The sequence below is a fragment of the Salmo salar genome, chromosome 06 (genome assembly GCF_965601325.2).
Source record: "Salmo salar chromosome 06, fSalSal1, whole genome shotgun sequence".
NCBI lineage: Eukaryota > Metazoa > Chordata > Actinopteri > Salmoniformes > Salmonidae > Salmo > Salmo salar.
This window is the reverse complement of record NC_138296.1, coordinates 89,196,157-89,212,500: the sequence shown is the minus strand read 5'-3', so window position 1 is coordinate 89,212,500 and position 16,344 is coordinate 89,196,157. Positions and strand designations below refer to the sequence as shown.

The following is a 16,344-nucleotide window of genomic DNA, read 5'->3' as shown; positions in this document are numbered from 1 at the left end:
GCTGTTTTATGTGCTGGATCACTGAGTTCATGTAGCCCAGCTGTTTTATGTGCTGGATCACTGAGTTCATGTAGCCCAGCTGTTTTATGTGCTGGATCACTGAGTTCATGTAGCCCAGCTGATAGTGTCTGATATTACATTGGCTGCAGTTCCTCTTCTATTTCTGAAGGTGGTGCCACAGCTCAACCTGATACAGAACCATACAATGGCAATGCCCTGGTCATTATACACAGACAATACTAGTGGAAATTTAGGGAAACATTTGGCCTCCTATTGAAGCTGTACTGTGTAGTTTTACTGTAATTGGTGATGTCATCCCTAGGCAAGCTGTAAAGACACTTTAATAGAAGTTGAAACTGGACTTAAGTACATCACACAAATACCCATTTCAACCTACCCAGATCAAGAGTTTACGTGAGGATTTCTCCATTCATTCATTGAATTTCAATTCACTTTCTGGTATTTCACTGAATTGAAACTGAATAGACCTCAACCAACCTGTATCAGTGGTTATGTCTTCCTGCTTAGGTTGAACTCTCTGTGATGTCTTGTGTGTAAGTTACAAGTGCTATTCGTACATCCAGTCACGTGTAGCTGTAAGAAGAAACCCACACGTTATTGAATGCTCCCAACGCTTTTATTTAATGCAACTGTCCTGTTTCTCTCCCCAGACGAGGCCCCGAGGAGACAGGAAGAGATCTGGCAGAGAGAGGTGGAGGATTCTCTGTCATACTGCCGGTCCCTGTCCCGCCCCTCTCGCCCCAAACACGTCGACTTCCTCAGGATCACACCCTTGGAAGATGACATCACCAGCAACTTGTCTTTCTCCCCACAGCGAGTGAGTTATTCTGACGTCTTAGAAATGTCAGATACGTTTTACTTAAAGCATCCAGGTATAATGCTTTATTTTTTATTAGAATTATTTATTTTGTGTAAAAGAGACTTAGGAATGGAAAGCTGCTTGGCTCTGTGTTGTTGAACAATGTTTTCAGCTATTACTTAACCAAAGGGATGTTTAGATGCTTTGTGTGAATTGTACCTCTCACCACTGCCCTATGGGTTCTGAATGCACTGTGTGTGTGTGTGTGTGTGTGTGTGTGTGTGTGTGTGTGTGTGTGTGTGTGTGTGTGTGTGTGTGTGTGTGTGTGTGTGTGTGTGTGTGTGTGTGTGTGTGTGTGTGTGTGTGTGTGTGTGTGTGTGTGTGTGTGTGTGTGTGTGTGTGTGTGTGTGTGGGGGGGGGGGGGGGGGGGAGTGGATTTCTGCTGCCCACTAGCGGTCTGCCTGCTATCCTTTGGCACACCTGGCCTGGCTGTTTAAGCAGCTTGCAGAGGGGTGTTGTTGGCCTGCTCTGCACCTGTCACACCTAAAATCCTGTTAACCTCTCACTGGCCACGTCTGTGTTAACTTTTCTCTGGATCGGTGGTCATTCATATCACACAACGTTTTCTACTTTAACACCATTATCAGCTTTTAGGATTGATAACACTGTACTAATACATGGTTTGTAAAAGTGTATGGTTTGATCAAGGGCTTATTACATGTTTTTAAAGGGCCTTGGTGGTCTACAGCAACTTGTAGGAACCTCTGCATCTACTCTTCACACAATAACATACTGACACGGTGAACCATAAACCTCCTTCTCCAACTTAACCCCTTAATAGCTAATTGAAAGTCCTTTAAATCCTCAGAAATGCACCTGTCCGCTTGACTGTGTGCCGAGAGTACGTTCACTTGACTGTGTGCCAAGCTTGCATAGCAATCATCTCCAAGCTAGTGGTTAGAGCGTTGGGCCAGTAACCGAAAGGTTGCTGGATCAAATCCTCGAGCTGACAAGGTAAAAATCTGTTGTTCTGCCCCTGAGCAAGGCAGTTAACCCACTGTTCCCCGGGCGCTCGAAGACGTGGATGTCGATTAAGGCAGCCCCCTGCACCTCTCAGATTCAGAGGGGTTGGGTTAAATGTGGAAGACACATTTCAGTTGAATACATTCTGTTGTACAACTAACTAGGTATCCCCCTTTCTTTTCCCAAGTTATGATATACAGTGCATTCGGAAAGTATTCAGACCCCTTGACTTTTTCCACATTTTGTTAAGTTACATCCTTATTCTAAAATGGATTAAATCGTTTTTTTCCCCCTCATCAATCTACACATAATACCCCATAATGACAAAGCAAAATCTGTTTTTTAGAATTTTTAGCACATTTATAAAACAAAAAACCCCGGAAATATCACATTTACATAAGTATCCAGACCCTTTACTCAGTACTTTGTTGAAGCACTTTTGGCAGCAATTACAGCCTCAAGTCTTCTTCAGTATGTCGCTACAAGCTTGGCACATATGTATTTGAGGAGTTTCTCCCATTCTCTGCAGATCCTCTCAAGCTCTGTCAGGTTGGATGGGGAGCATTGCTTCACAGCTATTTTCAGGTCTCTCCAGAGATGTTTGATCGGGTTCAAGTCCGGGCTCTGGCTGGATCACTCAAGCACATTCAGAGACTTGCCCCAAAGCCACTCCTGTGTTGTCTTGGCTGTGTGCTTAGGGTCGCTGTCCTGTTGCAAGGTGAACTTCGCCCAAGTCTGAGGTCCTGAGTGCTCTGGAGCAGGTTTTCATCAAGGATCTCTCTGCCCAGTCCCTGTCGCTGAAAAACATCCCCACATCATGCTTCACTGTAGGGATGTTGCCAGGTTCCTCCAGACGTGATGCTTGGCATTCAGGCCAAAGAGTTTAATCTTGATTTCATCAGACCAGAGAACTTTGTTTCTCATGGTCTGAGAGTCCTTTAGGTACCTTTTAGCAAACGCCAAGCGGGCTGTCATGTGCCTTTTACTGAGGAGTGGCTTCCATCTGGCCACTCTACCATAAAGGCCTGATTGGTGGAGTGCTGCAAAGATTGTTGTCCTGGAAGTTTCTCTCATCTCCACAGACGAACTCTGGAGCTTGAGTGACCATGGAAGCTCGAGGGAGAGTCTTGGTGGCTCCTAACTTCTTCCATTTAAGAATGATGGAGGCCACTGTGTTCTTGGGGACCTTCAATGCTGCAGAAATTCTTTGGTACCCTTCCACAGATCTGTGCCTCAACACAATCCTGTCTCGGAGCTCATGGCTTGCTTTTTACTCTGACATGCACTGTCAACTGTGGGACCTTATATAGATAGGTGTGTTTCTTTCCATATCTTGTCCAATCAATTGAATTTACCACAGGTGGACTCCAATCAAGTTGTAGAAACGTGTCATGGATGATCAAATGAAACAGGATTCACCTTAGCTCAATTTCGAGTCTCATAACAAAGGGTCTGAATACTAATGTAAATAAAGTATTTCTGTATTTTTTTTTAATACATTTGCAAACATTTATTAAAACGTGATTCGCTTTGTCATTATGGGGTATTGTGTGTAGATTGCTGAGGAAATTGTTTTATTTAATCCATTTTAGAATAAGGCTGTAACGGAACAAAATGTTAAAAATGTCAAGGAGTCTGAAAACTTTCAGAATGCACTGTACATGTACTACAAAATGTAGAGATTCTGATAGGTTTCCGTAAGCGATTTCTTTAGCAAATATAAAAAAATCGCATTATCTGAAGATTCCTGAATTCATGATAAATATGATATAATGTTTTTAGCTACACTATACATTATCCCCTGGCATTGGAATTGAACCAGTGAGCTGGATAATTTGCATTTCATTCTCTCTAATTGTATCCTATTGCTATTTGCTACAGGATTATCTGGTTTCATTTCTCTTACGTAAACAGGTCCATGCTTGAGAATCCCAATAGCCCACCCTGGTAACCATTACATGGCAACGCAATAGGAAAGTGCATTTAAACTTTTATTTTTATTTTTTTATATTTCACCTTTATTTAACCAGGTAGGCTACTTATTTATTTATTTTATTTATTTATTTCACCTTTATTTAACCAGGTAGGCAAGTTGAGAACAAGTTCTCATTTACAATTGCGACCTGGCCAACCTGACTACGACCTGACTTAAGTCGTAGGCCATATGATTACTAAGATCAGGCTTTGTGATTACATTTGCTCCGTATCATATAGACAACAGTAAATCTCAACACAAGTTATATAAATTGTTTTACTTTTCAACATGCAGCGATAGCCGGAAAATTAAACACATACAAGGGTGGGGACTGATCTGCAGATAGCCATGCAAATACACTAGCCATTTGAAACACAATGGCCTGTCATAATTTGTACTTTGTAATTTATTATGTGTTTTGTGTGACTGTCCTTGTGTATCAGTCTATCAGTGTTTTGTGTGACTGTCCTTGTCTATCAATGTATCAGTGTTTTGTGTGACTGTCCTTGTCTATCAATGTATCAGTGTTTTGTGTGACTGTCCTTGTGTATCAGTGTTTTGTGTGACTGTCCTTGTCTATCAGTCGATCAGTGTTTTGTGTGACTGTCGTTGTCTATCAGTGTATCAGTGTTTTGTGTGATTGTCCTTGTCTATCAGTGTATCAGTGTTTTGTGTGACTGTCCTTGTGTATCAGTGTTTTGTGTGACTGTCCTTGTCTATCAGTGTTTCAGTGTTTTGTGTGACTGTCCTTGTCTATCAGTCAATCAGTGTTTTGTTACTTTGTGGATCCCAGGAAGAGTAGCTGATGCTTCTACAAAAGCTAATGGGGATCAAAATAAACAAATAATGTGAGAAAACAAGACGTTTTGTGTGACTGTCGTTGTCTATCAGTGTATCAGTGTTTTGTGTGATTGTCCTTGTCTATCAGTGTATCAGTGTTTTGTGTGACTGTCCTTGTGTATCAGTGTTTTGTGTGACTGTCCTTGTCTATCAGTCTATCAGTGTTTTGTGTGACTGTCCTTGTCTATCAATGTATCAGTGTTTTGTGTGACTGTCCTTGTCTATCAATGTATCAGTGTTTTGTGTGACTGTCCTTGTGTATCAGTGTTTTGTGTGACTGTCCTTGTCTATCAGTCGATCAGTGTGTTGTGTGACTGTCGTTGTCTATCAGTGTATCAGTGTTTTGTGTGATTGTCCTTGTCTATCAGTGTATCAGTGTTTTGTGTGACTGTCCTTGTGTATCAGTGTTTTGTGTGACTGTCCTTGTCTATCAGTGTTTCAGTGTTTTGTGTGACTGTCCTTGTCTATCAGTCAATCAGTGTTTTGTTACTTTGTGGATCCCAGGAAGAGTAGCTGATGCTTCTACAAAAGCTAATGGGGATCAAAATAAACAAATAATGTGAGAAAACAAGACGTTTTTTGTGACTGTCCTTGTCTATCAGTGTATCAGTGTTTTGTGTGACTGTCCTTGTGTATTAGTGTTTTGTGACTGTCCTTGTCTATCAGTGTATCAGTGTTTTGTGTGACTGTCCTTGTGTATTAGTGTTTTGTGACTGTCCTTGTCTATCAGTGTATCAGTGTTTTGTGTAACTGTCCTTGTCTATCAGTCTATCAGTGTTTTGTGTGATTGTCCTTGTCTATCAGTCTATCAGTGTTTGTGTGACTGTCCTTGTCTATCAGTGTATCAGTGTTTGTGTGACTGTCCTTGTCTATCAGTGTATCAGTGTTTGTGTGACTGTCCTTGTCTATCAGTCTATCAGTGTTTTGTGTGACTGTCCTTGTCTATCAGTCTATCAGTGTTTTGTGTGATTGTCCTTGTCTAGCAGTCTATCAGTGTTTTGTTACTTTGTGGATCCCAGGAAGAGTAGCTGATGCTTCTACAAAAGCTAATGGGGATCAAAATAAACAAATAATGTGAGAAAACAAGACCAACTTTCTATTGGTTTAAGAAGTGTAGGTGGGGTCAGAAATGCTGAGTGGAGACGGAGACTTCCACAGCCACGTCACTATGGGCTGCCACTATAGAGCTCAGCGCTTGAAGAAGTGTACTGTCTCCCATTTACCCTACAGTCAGTCAGTCTGGGTGTGGTGTGCTGTGCTGTGGTCTGGGTGGATACCAGAGTATCACTCCAAAACGGAACTCTCAGGGCGTGGTCAGTCACAGTCTGATACGGTCGTGCTACTGCTGAGCTCGAGTGTCATCAGTAAGGAGAGAAGAAGAAGTTGGATAGTTGGAGGAGGAAGAGGTCTGCTGCAGTCTAAGGCAGAAGCAGATTGTCTTTGGTGAACAGGGAAGGAGAGGCTGGATAGTTAGAGGAGAAGAGGACCAGACCAAAAGATTACCTGCTTTTACTTATTATGTTTCTAGAGGATGTAACATAACGACAGAAGACAGGGGGATGTGAACAGAAGACAGGGGGATCTGAACAGAAGATAGAGCGATCTGAACAGAAGACAGGGGGATCTGAACAGAAGACAGAGGGATCTGAACAGAAGACAGAGGGATCTGAACAGAAGACAGGGGGATCTGAACAGAAGACAGAGGGATCTGAACAGAAGACAGGGGGATCTGAACAGAAGACAGAGGAATCTGAACAGAAGACAGGGGGATCTGAACAGAAGACAGAGGAATCTGAACAGAAGACAGGGGGATCTGAACAGAGAAGTAGAAGATGAGACTGGTGAATAATAGAGCTCAACTCTTTTTGAAGCATTGCCTTTTTTCCAGTACTTTTAGAATGTGTTGCAAAAAGTACTGGTAACTAACTCCCTGCATGACTCACTGCATGACGAAATGCTATTTCTGGTTACTTTTTCCATGCTGATGTTTCTTCCCCACAAAATATTTTCGAGCTCTGGCATGTGGTATCCCCATTAAAACCCTTCAACGTTTGGAGGATCTATCAAAGATTATAAATACTCAAACTTCCATCAACTGTTACAGCGGCTACAAAAAGAGGTTTTAATTTGAGATGCCTTTTTCTTATTTGTCAAGTTATTTTCCTTTGGAGCAGAGGCAGGGTGTGTTTCTTCAGGTGTATAGATGTATTATTTCCCATCAACACTGAATGGCCACATTGTGATGGACTAACACAGCATTACCTGGATTGGAGACAGGTTAAAGTCCATGACATGCATTAAACTGAACGGTATGTGGGGAGATCGCTGACTGTGCTTTGGACCTGAATCATATTAGTTCTGATTTATTTTTACATGATTTAAACCTGCATTTGATAAAGATCTCAACCATGAACGGAGTGAACACTAACGACAACACTGACGCCGCTCAGGGGAAGGCCTCTTCCAACTCATTCCTTGACAGATTCTCCACCGTCTTTACTCACCCAGACAGGTCAGAGTCTCAGCGGCCTGACGACATGATGGCGGTCCTGAAGTTCTTCCAGACTCTCTCTGAAGAGAGCGAGACAGACACTTCTCCCAACACTTCTCCTGGGAACATCCACAGCAGTCATGAAGTTGTTGAAGTCAATGGAAATGAGAGGACAGAAGGAAAGGATTCAAGTGCAGTAGGTGTGGTGCAGAAGAATGGAGAATCCACCACTACCACCACAGTTATGGAACATGACAGCATGAATGGAACTCTGGGCCAGATGACTGTAGTACCGAGGAACATGGACTCAGAAAAGGAAGAGAATGCAAACAGCAACTGTCTTGTCCAACCAGAAGACATCATTTCAGAGTCTCATTTAGGTATATATGGTGAGTCAACAGACCAACCAGATGATTGCATTTCAGAAAGGCTGTCCTACTTACAAGGATATAGTGGGTCAACTGACCCTGTTGAACAGAGAGTGATGATAAACAAACATAGGAACAGTGTGTCTTCAGAGGACTGCAGTATGAAGGAGCCTATAGACACACAAAATACCACAGACACAGCCAATCAGGACATGACAACTGACTGTCCCAGTACAGACAAGTTGGAATCAACTGACCAGCACAGTCAGTGTGTGTCAACAAACAACCGTCATCAAGATAGGGTCACAAACAATTATGATAAAGACAAAGTCAAGGAGATGAAGCACACAGAGGTGTCGACAGACAACTACAACAGGCTGGCCTGGTTAACAGACAGTGAAACCAATCCACGAGCCAGAAGTTATCAGGAAATATTTACATATGATAACCACAGCCAAGACTCACCTGCTGACAGCAAAGACTTACCTGCTGCTGATGTTGTAGCCACAGACCTTGCTAACCCCTCTGCAGTAATGGCTGGGGAACCTGCTACTAGTACACCACTACCTTCAAACACCAGAAAACTGGTGATAACCATGACCAGGACTGAGCCTATATCTGATGACCGGCAGCATACAGTCTCTGAAACTGAGAGCCTGTTAGAGGCTGGAGATCCTGAAACTGAGAGCCTGTTAGAGGCTGGAGATCCTGAAACTGAGAGACAGTTAGAGGCTGGAGAGGCTGAAACTGAGAGTCTGTTAGAGGTTGGAGAGGCTGAAACTGAGAGACTGTTAGAAGCTGGAGATCCTGAAACTGAGAGTCTGTTAGAGGCTGGAGAGGCTGAAACTGAGAGTCTGTTAGAAGCTGGAGAGGCTGAAACTGAGAGCCTGTTAGAGGCTGGAGATCCTGAAACTGAGAGTCTGTTAGAGGCTGGAGAGGCTGAAACTGAGAGTCTGTTAGAAGCTGGAGAGGCTGAAACTGAGAGACTATTAGAAGCTGGAGAGGCTGAAACTGAGAGCCTGTTAAAGGCTGGGGAGACTGTTAATGCACTGGTCGAGGAACTTCCTCACGCATCTGTTCCTGTGTCTGAGATCACAGCCCATTCTACAGCCCAGTCCTCTCAGCCCTGTAGCCCCCAGGATGGAGTCCCAACCCCAGCCCCAGCCAGTCCCCAGGATGGAGTCCCAACCCCAGCACCAGCCAGTCCCCAGGATGGAGTCCCAACCCCAGCACCAGCCAGTCCCCAGGATGGAGCCCCAACCCCAGCACCAGCCAGTCCCCAGGACGGGCTCCCAGCACCAGCCAGTCCCCAGGATGGGCTCCCAGCCTTAACCCCAGGTCCAACCAGTGGCCCTCCCTCTGGCACCATCTCCACCAGAACCACCTTCTCCCCCGGTTCCCCCGTGGACAAGCCCCTCCAATTCCCTGCCTTGTTCAGTGGTCTGAGGATCCCAAAGAAGGGGGCGACAGTGCCGGAACAGGACATAGTGGGCAAGATCAAAACATCAACCCCAGCAGGCCTGAGTGTGGACAAGCTTGTGAGGAGAAAGCTGAAGGCAGTTCGCAGGAGGCAGGGGAGCTTCTTGGACCAGCTCTCCCAGTTCCTGAACCTGGAGAAGGATGTTAACAGTAAGACAGAGGAGTTTACAGGAGAGGACAGGAGGGAGTTTACAGGAAAGGAGAGGAAGGAGTCTACAGAAGAGGAGAGGAGGAAGTATTCAGGAGAGGACAGGAGGGAGTCTACAGGAGAGGAGAGGAGGGAATCTTCAGGAGAGGACAGGTGGGAGTCTACAGCAGAGTACAGGAGGGAGTCAGAACCCTCAGACGAGACCGAAGGAGTCAGAGTTGAACCTGAGGATGGGATGGAGGAGAAGGAGAAGGAGAAGACAGAACAGGAAGAGGGAGGAGAACAGCAGAAAACAGGAGAGGAGAAAAAGACAGACCAGGACACAGAGAAAGAGAAGACTGAAGTTCTGTCTTTGATAGAGCCTCCGGAATCTTCAGAACCTTCACAGACTCTAGAATTCTCAGAACCTTTAGAACCTCAGAAGCCTCCTCCCTCCAGTGCTGAGGTGGCGTTCGATGCCTTCAAGGCCTTCTTCATCCCCAGGCCCCTGAGGAGAGAGGGAGACAGGGGCGACCAGGAGGCAAAGAGGAAGGCCTGGATCTTTGAGAGAACCTCCAAGACTCCTGAAAAGAAAAACATCACTGACTCAAAAGTATGCATCTGTGTTTTGTTGTCTAGCTCTGTCTTTGTCTACACTCTATCATGTTTTGCTGTTTCTCACTTTTATCCAAAGTGACTTACAGCACAGTGCATACATACAAATACTGATTATATGAGTGATTACCATGCAGTCATTTCATTACTCAGTGACGTCTGTAGTAAGTGCTCTATGCCTGATAAAGCATTACTTTGTAATATTTTTCCTAATGTTCTGTTGCTGTTATCCCCCCAGCCGGAGGCATCGATCTCAGGTGATGGAGAGGACCGGTCCACCCCAGGCCGTCTGCAGGCCATCTGGCCCCCGACTAAGGAGGAGAAGGTTGGACTGAAATACACAGAAGCAGGTAATCTACTAGTAAACACATATTCACTATGGCTGGAATGCTACACTAACTTGAGGTATGTGGATATGTGTGTGAGATACCTCTGATTATATATTATTATATTATCATGATGTCAAAGAGAGATTCTAGTTCTATGTACAGATCTCAAGATCACAAGGATTCAGCCCGTAGCCTTGACCCATGTGGCCCATGCAGCCAGCCGGGCCAGCTTCTTGCTGTGACTAACTGAGCTCTATGGGTTACAGTATGTAGTAGACAGAACAGTGGATAGACAGAGAAAGAGAGAGACAAAGAGAGAGAGAGAGAGAGAGAGAGAGGGGAGGGGGAGAGACAGAGAGAGAGAGACAGAGAGAGAGAGAGAGGGGAGGGGGGAGAGAGAGAGACAGAGAGACAGAGACAGAGAGACAGAGAGACAGAGAGAAAGAGAGACAGAGAGACAGAGAGAGAGAGAGAGAGAGAGAGAGGGGAGGGGGGAGAGAGAGAGAGACAGAGAGACAGAGAGAGAGAGACAGAGAGACAGAGAGAGAGAGTCAATGTTTGCTCTGTGGTATCTCTATGGTACATGTACAATAGCATGGTCTAATTGTAAGGTAAATACTCCACCCTGTCCCTGTGACTGTCCACAGCATCAGGCTGCTTCCTGGTCTCTAGATGAGTAATGTCACATGGGCAGTGTTTTGGGACAGGCTGTGTGTACGGTGGTGACAGGAGCGATTCCATTCATTTCTTCAATTCTAATCCCTTAGAAAACACATCAGATGTGTGTGTGTGTGTGTGTGTGTGTGTGTGTGTGTGTGTGTGTGTGTGTGTGTGTGTGTGTGTGTGTGTGTGTGTGTGTGTGTGTGTGTGTGTGTGTGTGTGTGTGTGTGTGTGTGTGTGTGTGTTTTGTCAGGGGCCTCTCCTTGTGCACACACTCTTAAAAACACACCTAAGCACCAGCTGTTTATCCTACAAAGAAAACACCCATGCCAAGATTATCCAACAAACAGATACATCTATAAATGGCTTAAGTGTGATTAAGAGAACACGACGAGGAATGGTAACCATATGTGAAGTAGAACACAGTTCAGTTGTGATCGTTTTGTTCCTGTTGATGAGTCTCTCTCTGTCCTCCAGAACACCAGGCAGCCCTCCTGCAGCTGAAGAGAGAATGCAACGAGGAGGTGGAGAAAATACAGGTCAGTAAAGCACAGTACTACACCAACTTAGCCACAGACCTGTAGGTCAGACTGTTCTTGTTGTAACACAACCCTAACTGTTCTTGTTGTAACACAACCCTAACTGTTCTTGTTGTAACACAACCCTAACCCTGACTGTTTGTGTTGTAACACAACCCTAACTGTCCTTGTTGTAACACAACCCTAACTGTCCTTGTTGTAACACAACCCCAACCCTAACTGTCCTTGTTGTAACACAACCCTAACTGTCCTTGTTGTAACACAACCCTAACTGTCCTTGTTGTAACACAACCCCAACCCTAACTGTCCTTGTTGTAACACAACCCTAACTGTTCTTGTTGTAACACAACCCTAACTGTTCTTGTTGTAACACAACCCCAACCCTAACTGTTCTTGTTGTAACACAACCCCAACCCTAACTGTTCTTGTTGTAACACAACCACAAATTTACCCTAACTGTTCTTGTTGCAACACAACCCTAACCCTAACTGTTCTTGTTGTAACACAACCCTAACTGTTCTTGTTGTAACACAACCCCAACCCTAACTGTTCTTGTTGTAACACAACCCTAACCCTAACTGTTCTTGTTGTAACACAACCCTAACTGTTCTTGTTGTAACACAACCCCAACCCTAACTGTTCTTGTTGTAACACAACCCCAACCCTAACTGTTCTTGTTGTAACACAACCCTAACCCTGACTGTTTGTGTTGTAACACAACCCTAACTGTTCTTGTTGTAACACAACCCCAACCCTAACTGTTCTTGTTGTAACACAACCCTAACTGTTCTTGTTGTAACACAACCCTGACTGTTCTTGTTGTAACACAACCCTAACTGTTCTTGTTGTAATACAACCCTAACTGTTCTTGTTGTAACACAGCCCTAACCCTAACTGTTCTTGTTGTAACACAACCCTAACTGTTCTTGCACTTCCTTGAGTTAAATGAGTTAAATGAGTTTCCTAACCCAAACACAACCTTAACACAACCCTAACACAACCCAAACACAACCCTAACCCTAACACAACCCCAAAACAACCCTAACACAACCCTAACCCTAACACAACCCTAACCTTAACACAACCCCAAAACAACACTAACCCTAACATAACCCTAACACAACCCTAACCTTAACACAACCCCAAAACAACCCTAACACAACCCTAACCCTAACACAACCCTAACACAACCCTATCCCTAACACAACCCTATCCCTAACACAACCCTATCCCTAACACAACCCTAACACAACCCTAACCCCAAAACAACCCTAACACAACCCTAACCTTAACACAACAACTGGACCAAGCCCCCCCCCCCCCCCCCCGCTTCTCCCTCACCCAAATCCAGACAGCTGATGTTCTGAAAGAACTGCAAAATCTGGATCCCTACAAATCAGCTGGGCTAGACAAACTGGACCCTCTCTTCCTAAAATTATCTGCCGCCATTGTTGCAATCCCTATTACTAGTCTGTTCAACCTCTCTTTCGTATCGTCTGAGATTCCTAAAGATTGGAAAGCGGCCACAGTCATCCCCCTCCGAACTGTTACAGACATATCTATCCTACCCTGCCTTTCTAAAGTTTTCAAAAAGCCAAGTGAACAAACAGATCACCGACCATTTCGAATCCCACCGTACCTTCTCCGCTAGGCAATCTGGTTTCCGAGCTGGTCATGGGTGCACCTCAGCCACGCTCAAGGTCCTAAACGATATCATAACCACCATCGATAAAAGACAGTACTGTGCAGCCGTCTTCATCGACCTGGCCAAGGCTTTCGACTCTGTCAATAACCGTATTCTTATCGGCAGACTCAACAGCCTTGGTTTCTCTAATGACTGCCTCGCCTGGTTCACTAACTACTTCTCAGATAGAGTTCAGTGTGTCAAATCGGAGGGCCTGTTGTCCGGATCTCTGGTGCCACAGGGTTCAATTCTCGGGTCAACTCTTTTTTCTGTATATATCAATGATGTCGCTCTTGCTACGGGTGATTCTTTGATCCACCTCTAAGTAAACGACACCAGTCTGTATATATCTGGCCATTCTTTGGACAACTCCAAACGAGCTTAAACACAATACAACACTCCTTCCATGGCCTCCAACTGCTCTTAAATGCTAGTAAAACAAAATGCATGCTCTTCAACCGATCGCCTCCCGCACCCGCCTGCCCGACTATCATCACTACTCTGGACGGTTCTGACTTAGAATATGTGGACAACTACAAATATCTAGGTGTCTGGCTAGACTGTAAACTCTCCTTCCAGACTCACATTAAGCATCTCCAATCCAAATGTAAATCTAGAATCTGCTTCCTATTTTGCAACAAAGCCTCCTTCACTCATGCTGCCAAACATACCCTCGTAAAACTGACTATCCTACCAATCCTCGACTTCAGCGATGTCATTTACAAAATAGCCTCCAACACTGTACTCAGCAAATTGGATGCAGTCTGTCACAGTGCTATCCGTTTTGTCACCAAAGCCCCATATTCTACCCACCACTGCGACCTGTATGCTCTCGTTGGCTGGTCCTCGCTACATATTCATCGCCAAACCCACTGGCTCCAGGTCATCTATAAGTCTTTGCTAGGTAAAGCTCCACCTTTTCTCAGCTCACTGGTAACAATAGCAACACCCACCCGTAGAACGCGCCCCAGCAGGTATATTTCACTGGTCATCCCCAAAGCCAACACCTCCTTTGGCCGCCTTTCCTTCCAGTTCTCTGCTGCCAATGACTGGAACAAATTGCAAAAATCACTGACTTTAAGCATCAGCTGTCAGAGCAGCTTACCGATCACTGCAGCTCTACACAGCTCATCTGTAAATAGCCCATCCAACCAACTACCTACCTCATCCCCATATTTGTTTTTGTTTTTCTTCTCTTTTGCACACCAGTATTTCTACTGCACATCCTCATCTGCACATATATCACTCCAGTGTAAATTGTAATTACTTCGCCACTATTGGCCTATTTATTGCCTTACCTCCTTACTTCATTTGCACACACTGTATACAGATTCTTCTATTGTGTTATTGACTGTACGTTTGTTTATATGTAACTCTGTGTTGTTGTTTTTGTCGCACTACTTTGCTTTATCTTGGCCAGGTCGCAGTTGTAAATGACAACTTGTGGCCTACCTGGTTAAATAAAGGTGAAATAAAATAAATTAAAATAAATAAATAAAACAACCCTAACACAACCCTAACCTTAACACAACCCTAACCCTAACACAACCCCAACACAACCCTAACCCCAAAACAACCCTAGCCCCAAAATAACCCTAACACAACCCTAACCCTAACACAACCCTAACACAACCCCAACACAACCCTAACACAACCCTAACACAAACCTAACCTTAACACAACCCTAACACAACCCTAACACAACCCCAACACAACCCTAACACAACCCTAACACAACCCTAACCTTAACACAACCCTAACCCTAACACAACCCCAAAACAACCCTAACACAACCCTAACACAACCCCAACACAACCCCAACCCTAACACAACCCCAACACAACCCTAACACAACCCTAACCCCAAAACAACCCTAGCCCCAAAATAACCCTGACACAACCTTAACCCTAACACAACCCTAACCCTAACACAACCTTAACACAACCCTAACACAACCCTAACCATAACACAACCCGAACCCCAAAACAACCCTAACACAACCCTAACACAACCCTAACCTTAACACAACCCTTACCCTAACACAACCCTAACCCTAACACAACCCTAACACAACCCTAACCCTAACACAACCCCAACACAACCCTAACCCCAAAACAACCCTAGCCCCAAAATAACCCTAACACAACCTTAACCCTAACACAACCCTAACCTTAACACAACCTTAACACAACCCTAACACAACCCTAACACAACCCTAACCTTAACACAACCCTAACCCCAACACAACCCTAACCCCAAAACAACCCTAACACAACCTTAACACAACCCTAACCCTAACACAACCCCAACACAACCCTAATCCCAAAACAACTCTAACCCTAAAACAACCCTAACCTTAACCTCCTATAAATATGAATGCAGGAGGACTATAGGAAGCAGCTGCGCCAGCTGAGAGGGGACAACGAAGAGTGTGTATCCCATCTGGAGGTCACCTTGGCCAGGCTACAAAGTGACTTGGCCCTGGGTGCCCACCACCGCCGTGGAGACCTCCGAGACGTGGCCGTATCCACGGGAGATGACCTCTCATCCCGGGCCTTCCACACTGTGTGCGTCCAGACGGACCACATGACCTTCCCCCAACCCCCCCTCAACTTGCCTAAGAGACTGGACCTGGCTTCTATCAGTCTAAATCTGTCTGGACAGGCTACCGCTCCCTCTTCTTCCCCCGTTCATCTCCCTCTACCTCCTGCTCCTCCACTCCCACTATCCGAGCCACCTGCACCTCATGAAGGCTTATTATCAGGCAACCTAGCCCTTCCTCCCCCTCCTCCTCCTCCTCTTCCTTTCCTTCCTGCTCTAACCCAGACCCAGGGACTCGACGGGCCCCCTCCATCTCTTCCACCCCCTCCACCAGGGTCCGCCCCTCCACCTCCACCCCCTCCACCAGGCTGTGGCCCCCCACCACCTCCCCCTCCAGGGTGTCTGACCTTCAGTACCATGCTAGATAAACCCCCCAGGAAGCCGGCTGTGCAACCAGCCTGCCCCATGAAGCCTCTCTACTGGACCAGGATACAGACACAGGACAACAAGTAGGTGTTACAACTAACAATCAATTCAATTAAATAGGGAAAGTTTTATTTTAGATTTTTTGGGGGGGGGGGGAAATTGTATAATTTTTTTTTTGTATCTGTCTGCCCAGGAACTACCGATGAAAACTAGCCAGCTGGCTAAATCTGGCACATTTACAGAATGTAATTAGTGTTCATTATCCCTGTCAAATTGATTAATCAATCAGTCAATCAATCAATCAAATGTATTTATAAAGCCCTTTTACATCAGCAGTTGTCACAAAGCTTTACAGTGACCTGGACTAGATGCAATCTCTTACACTGGTCCTGTATCTATTTGTTGTGAAGGCCTATAGATAACTCAT

General features: G+C 45.0%; 1 protein-coding gene across 1 annotated transcript in view; it reads left to right on the top strand.

Moving 5' to 3' along the window:
• Positions 1 to 5,878: 5,878 nt before the first annotated feature.
• The window catches only part of LOC106608256 (uncharacterized), a 47,274-nt gene continuing 36,808 nt past the window's right edge, over positions 5,879 to 16,344 (top strand). Inside the window, exons 1-4 of the mRNA XM_014206108.3 lie at positions 5,879 to 9,736; positions 9,977 to 10,088; positions 11,205 to 11,266; positions 15,333 to 16,000. Coding sequence (XP_014061583.3) covers positions 7,067 to 9,736; positions 9,977 to 10,088; positions 11,205 to 11,266; positions 15,333 to 16,000 — 3,512 coding nt within the window. The 5' untranslated portion in view covers positions 5,879 to 7,066. The remainder of the gene's footprint in view (positions 9,737 to 9,976; positions 10,089 to 11,204; positions 11,267 to 15,332; positions 16,001 to 16,344) is intronic.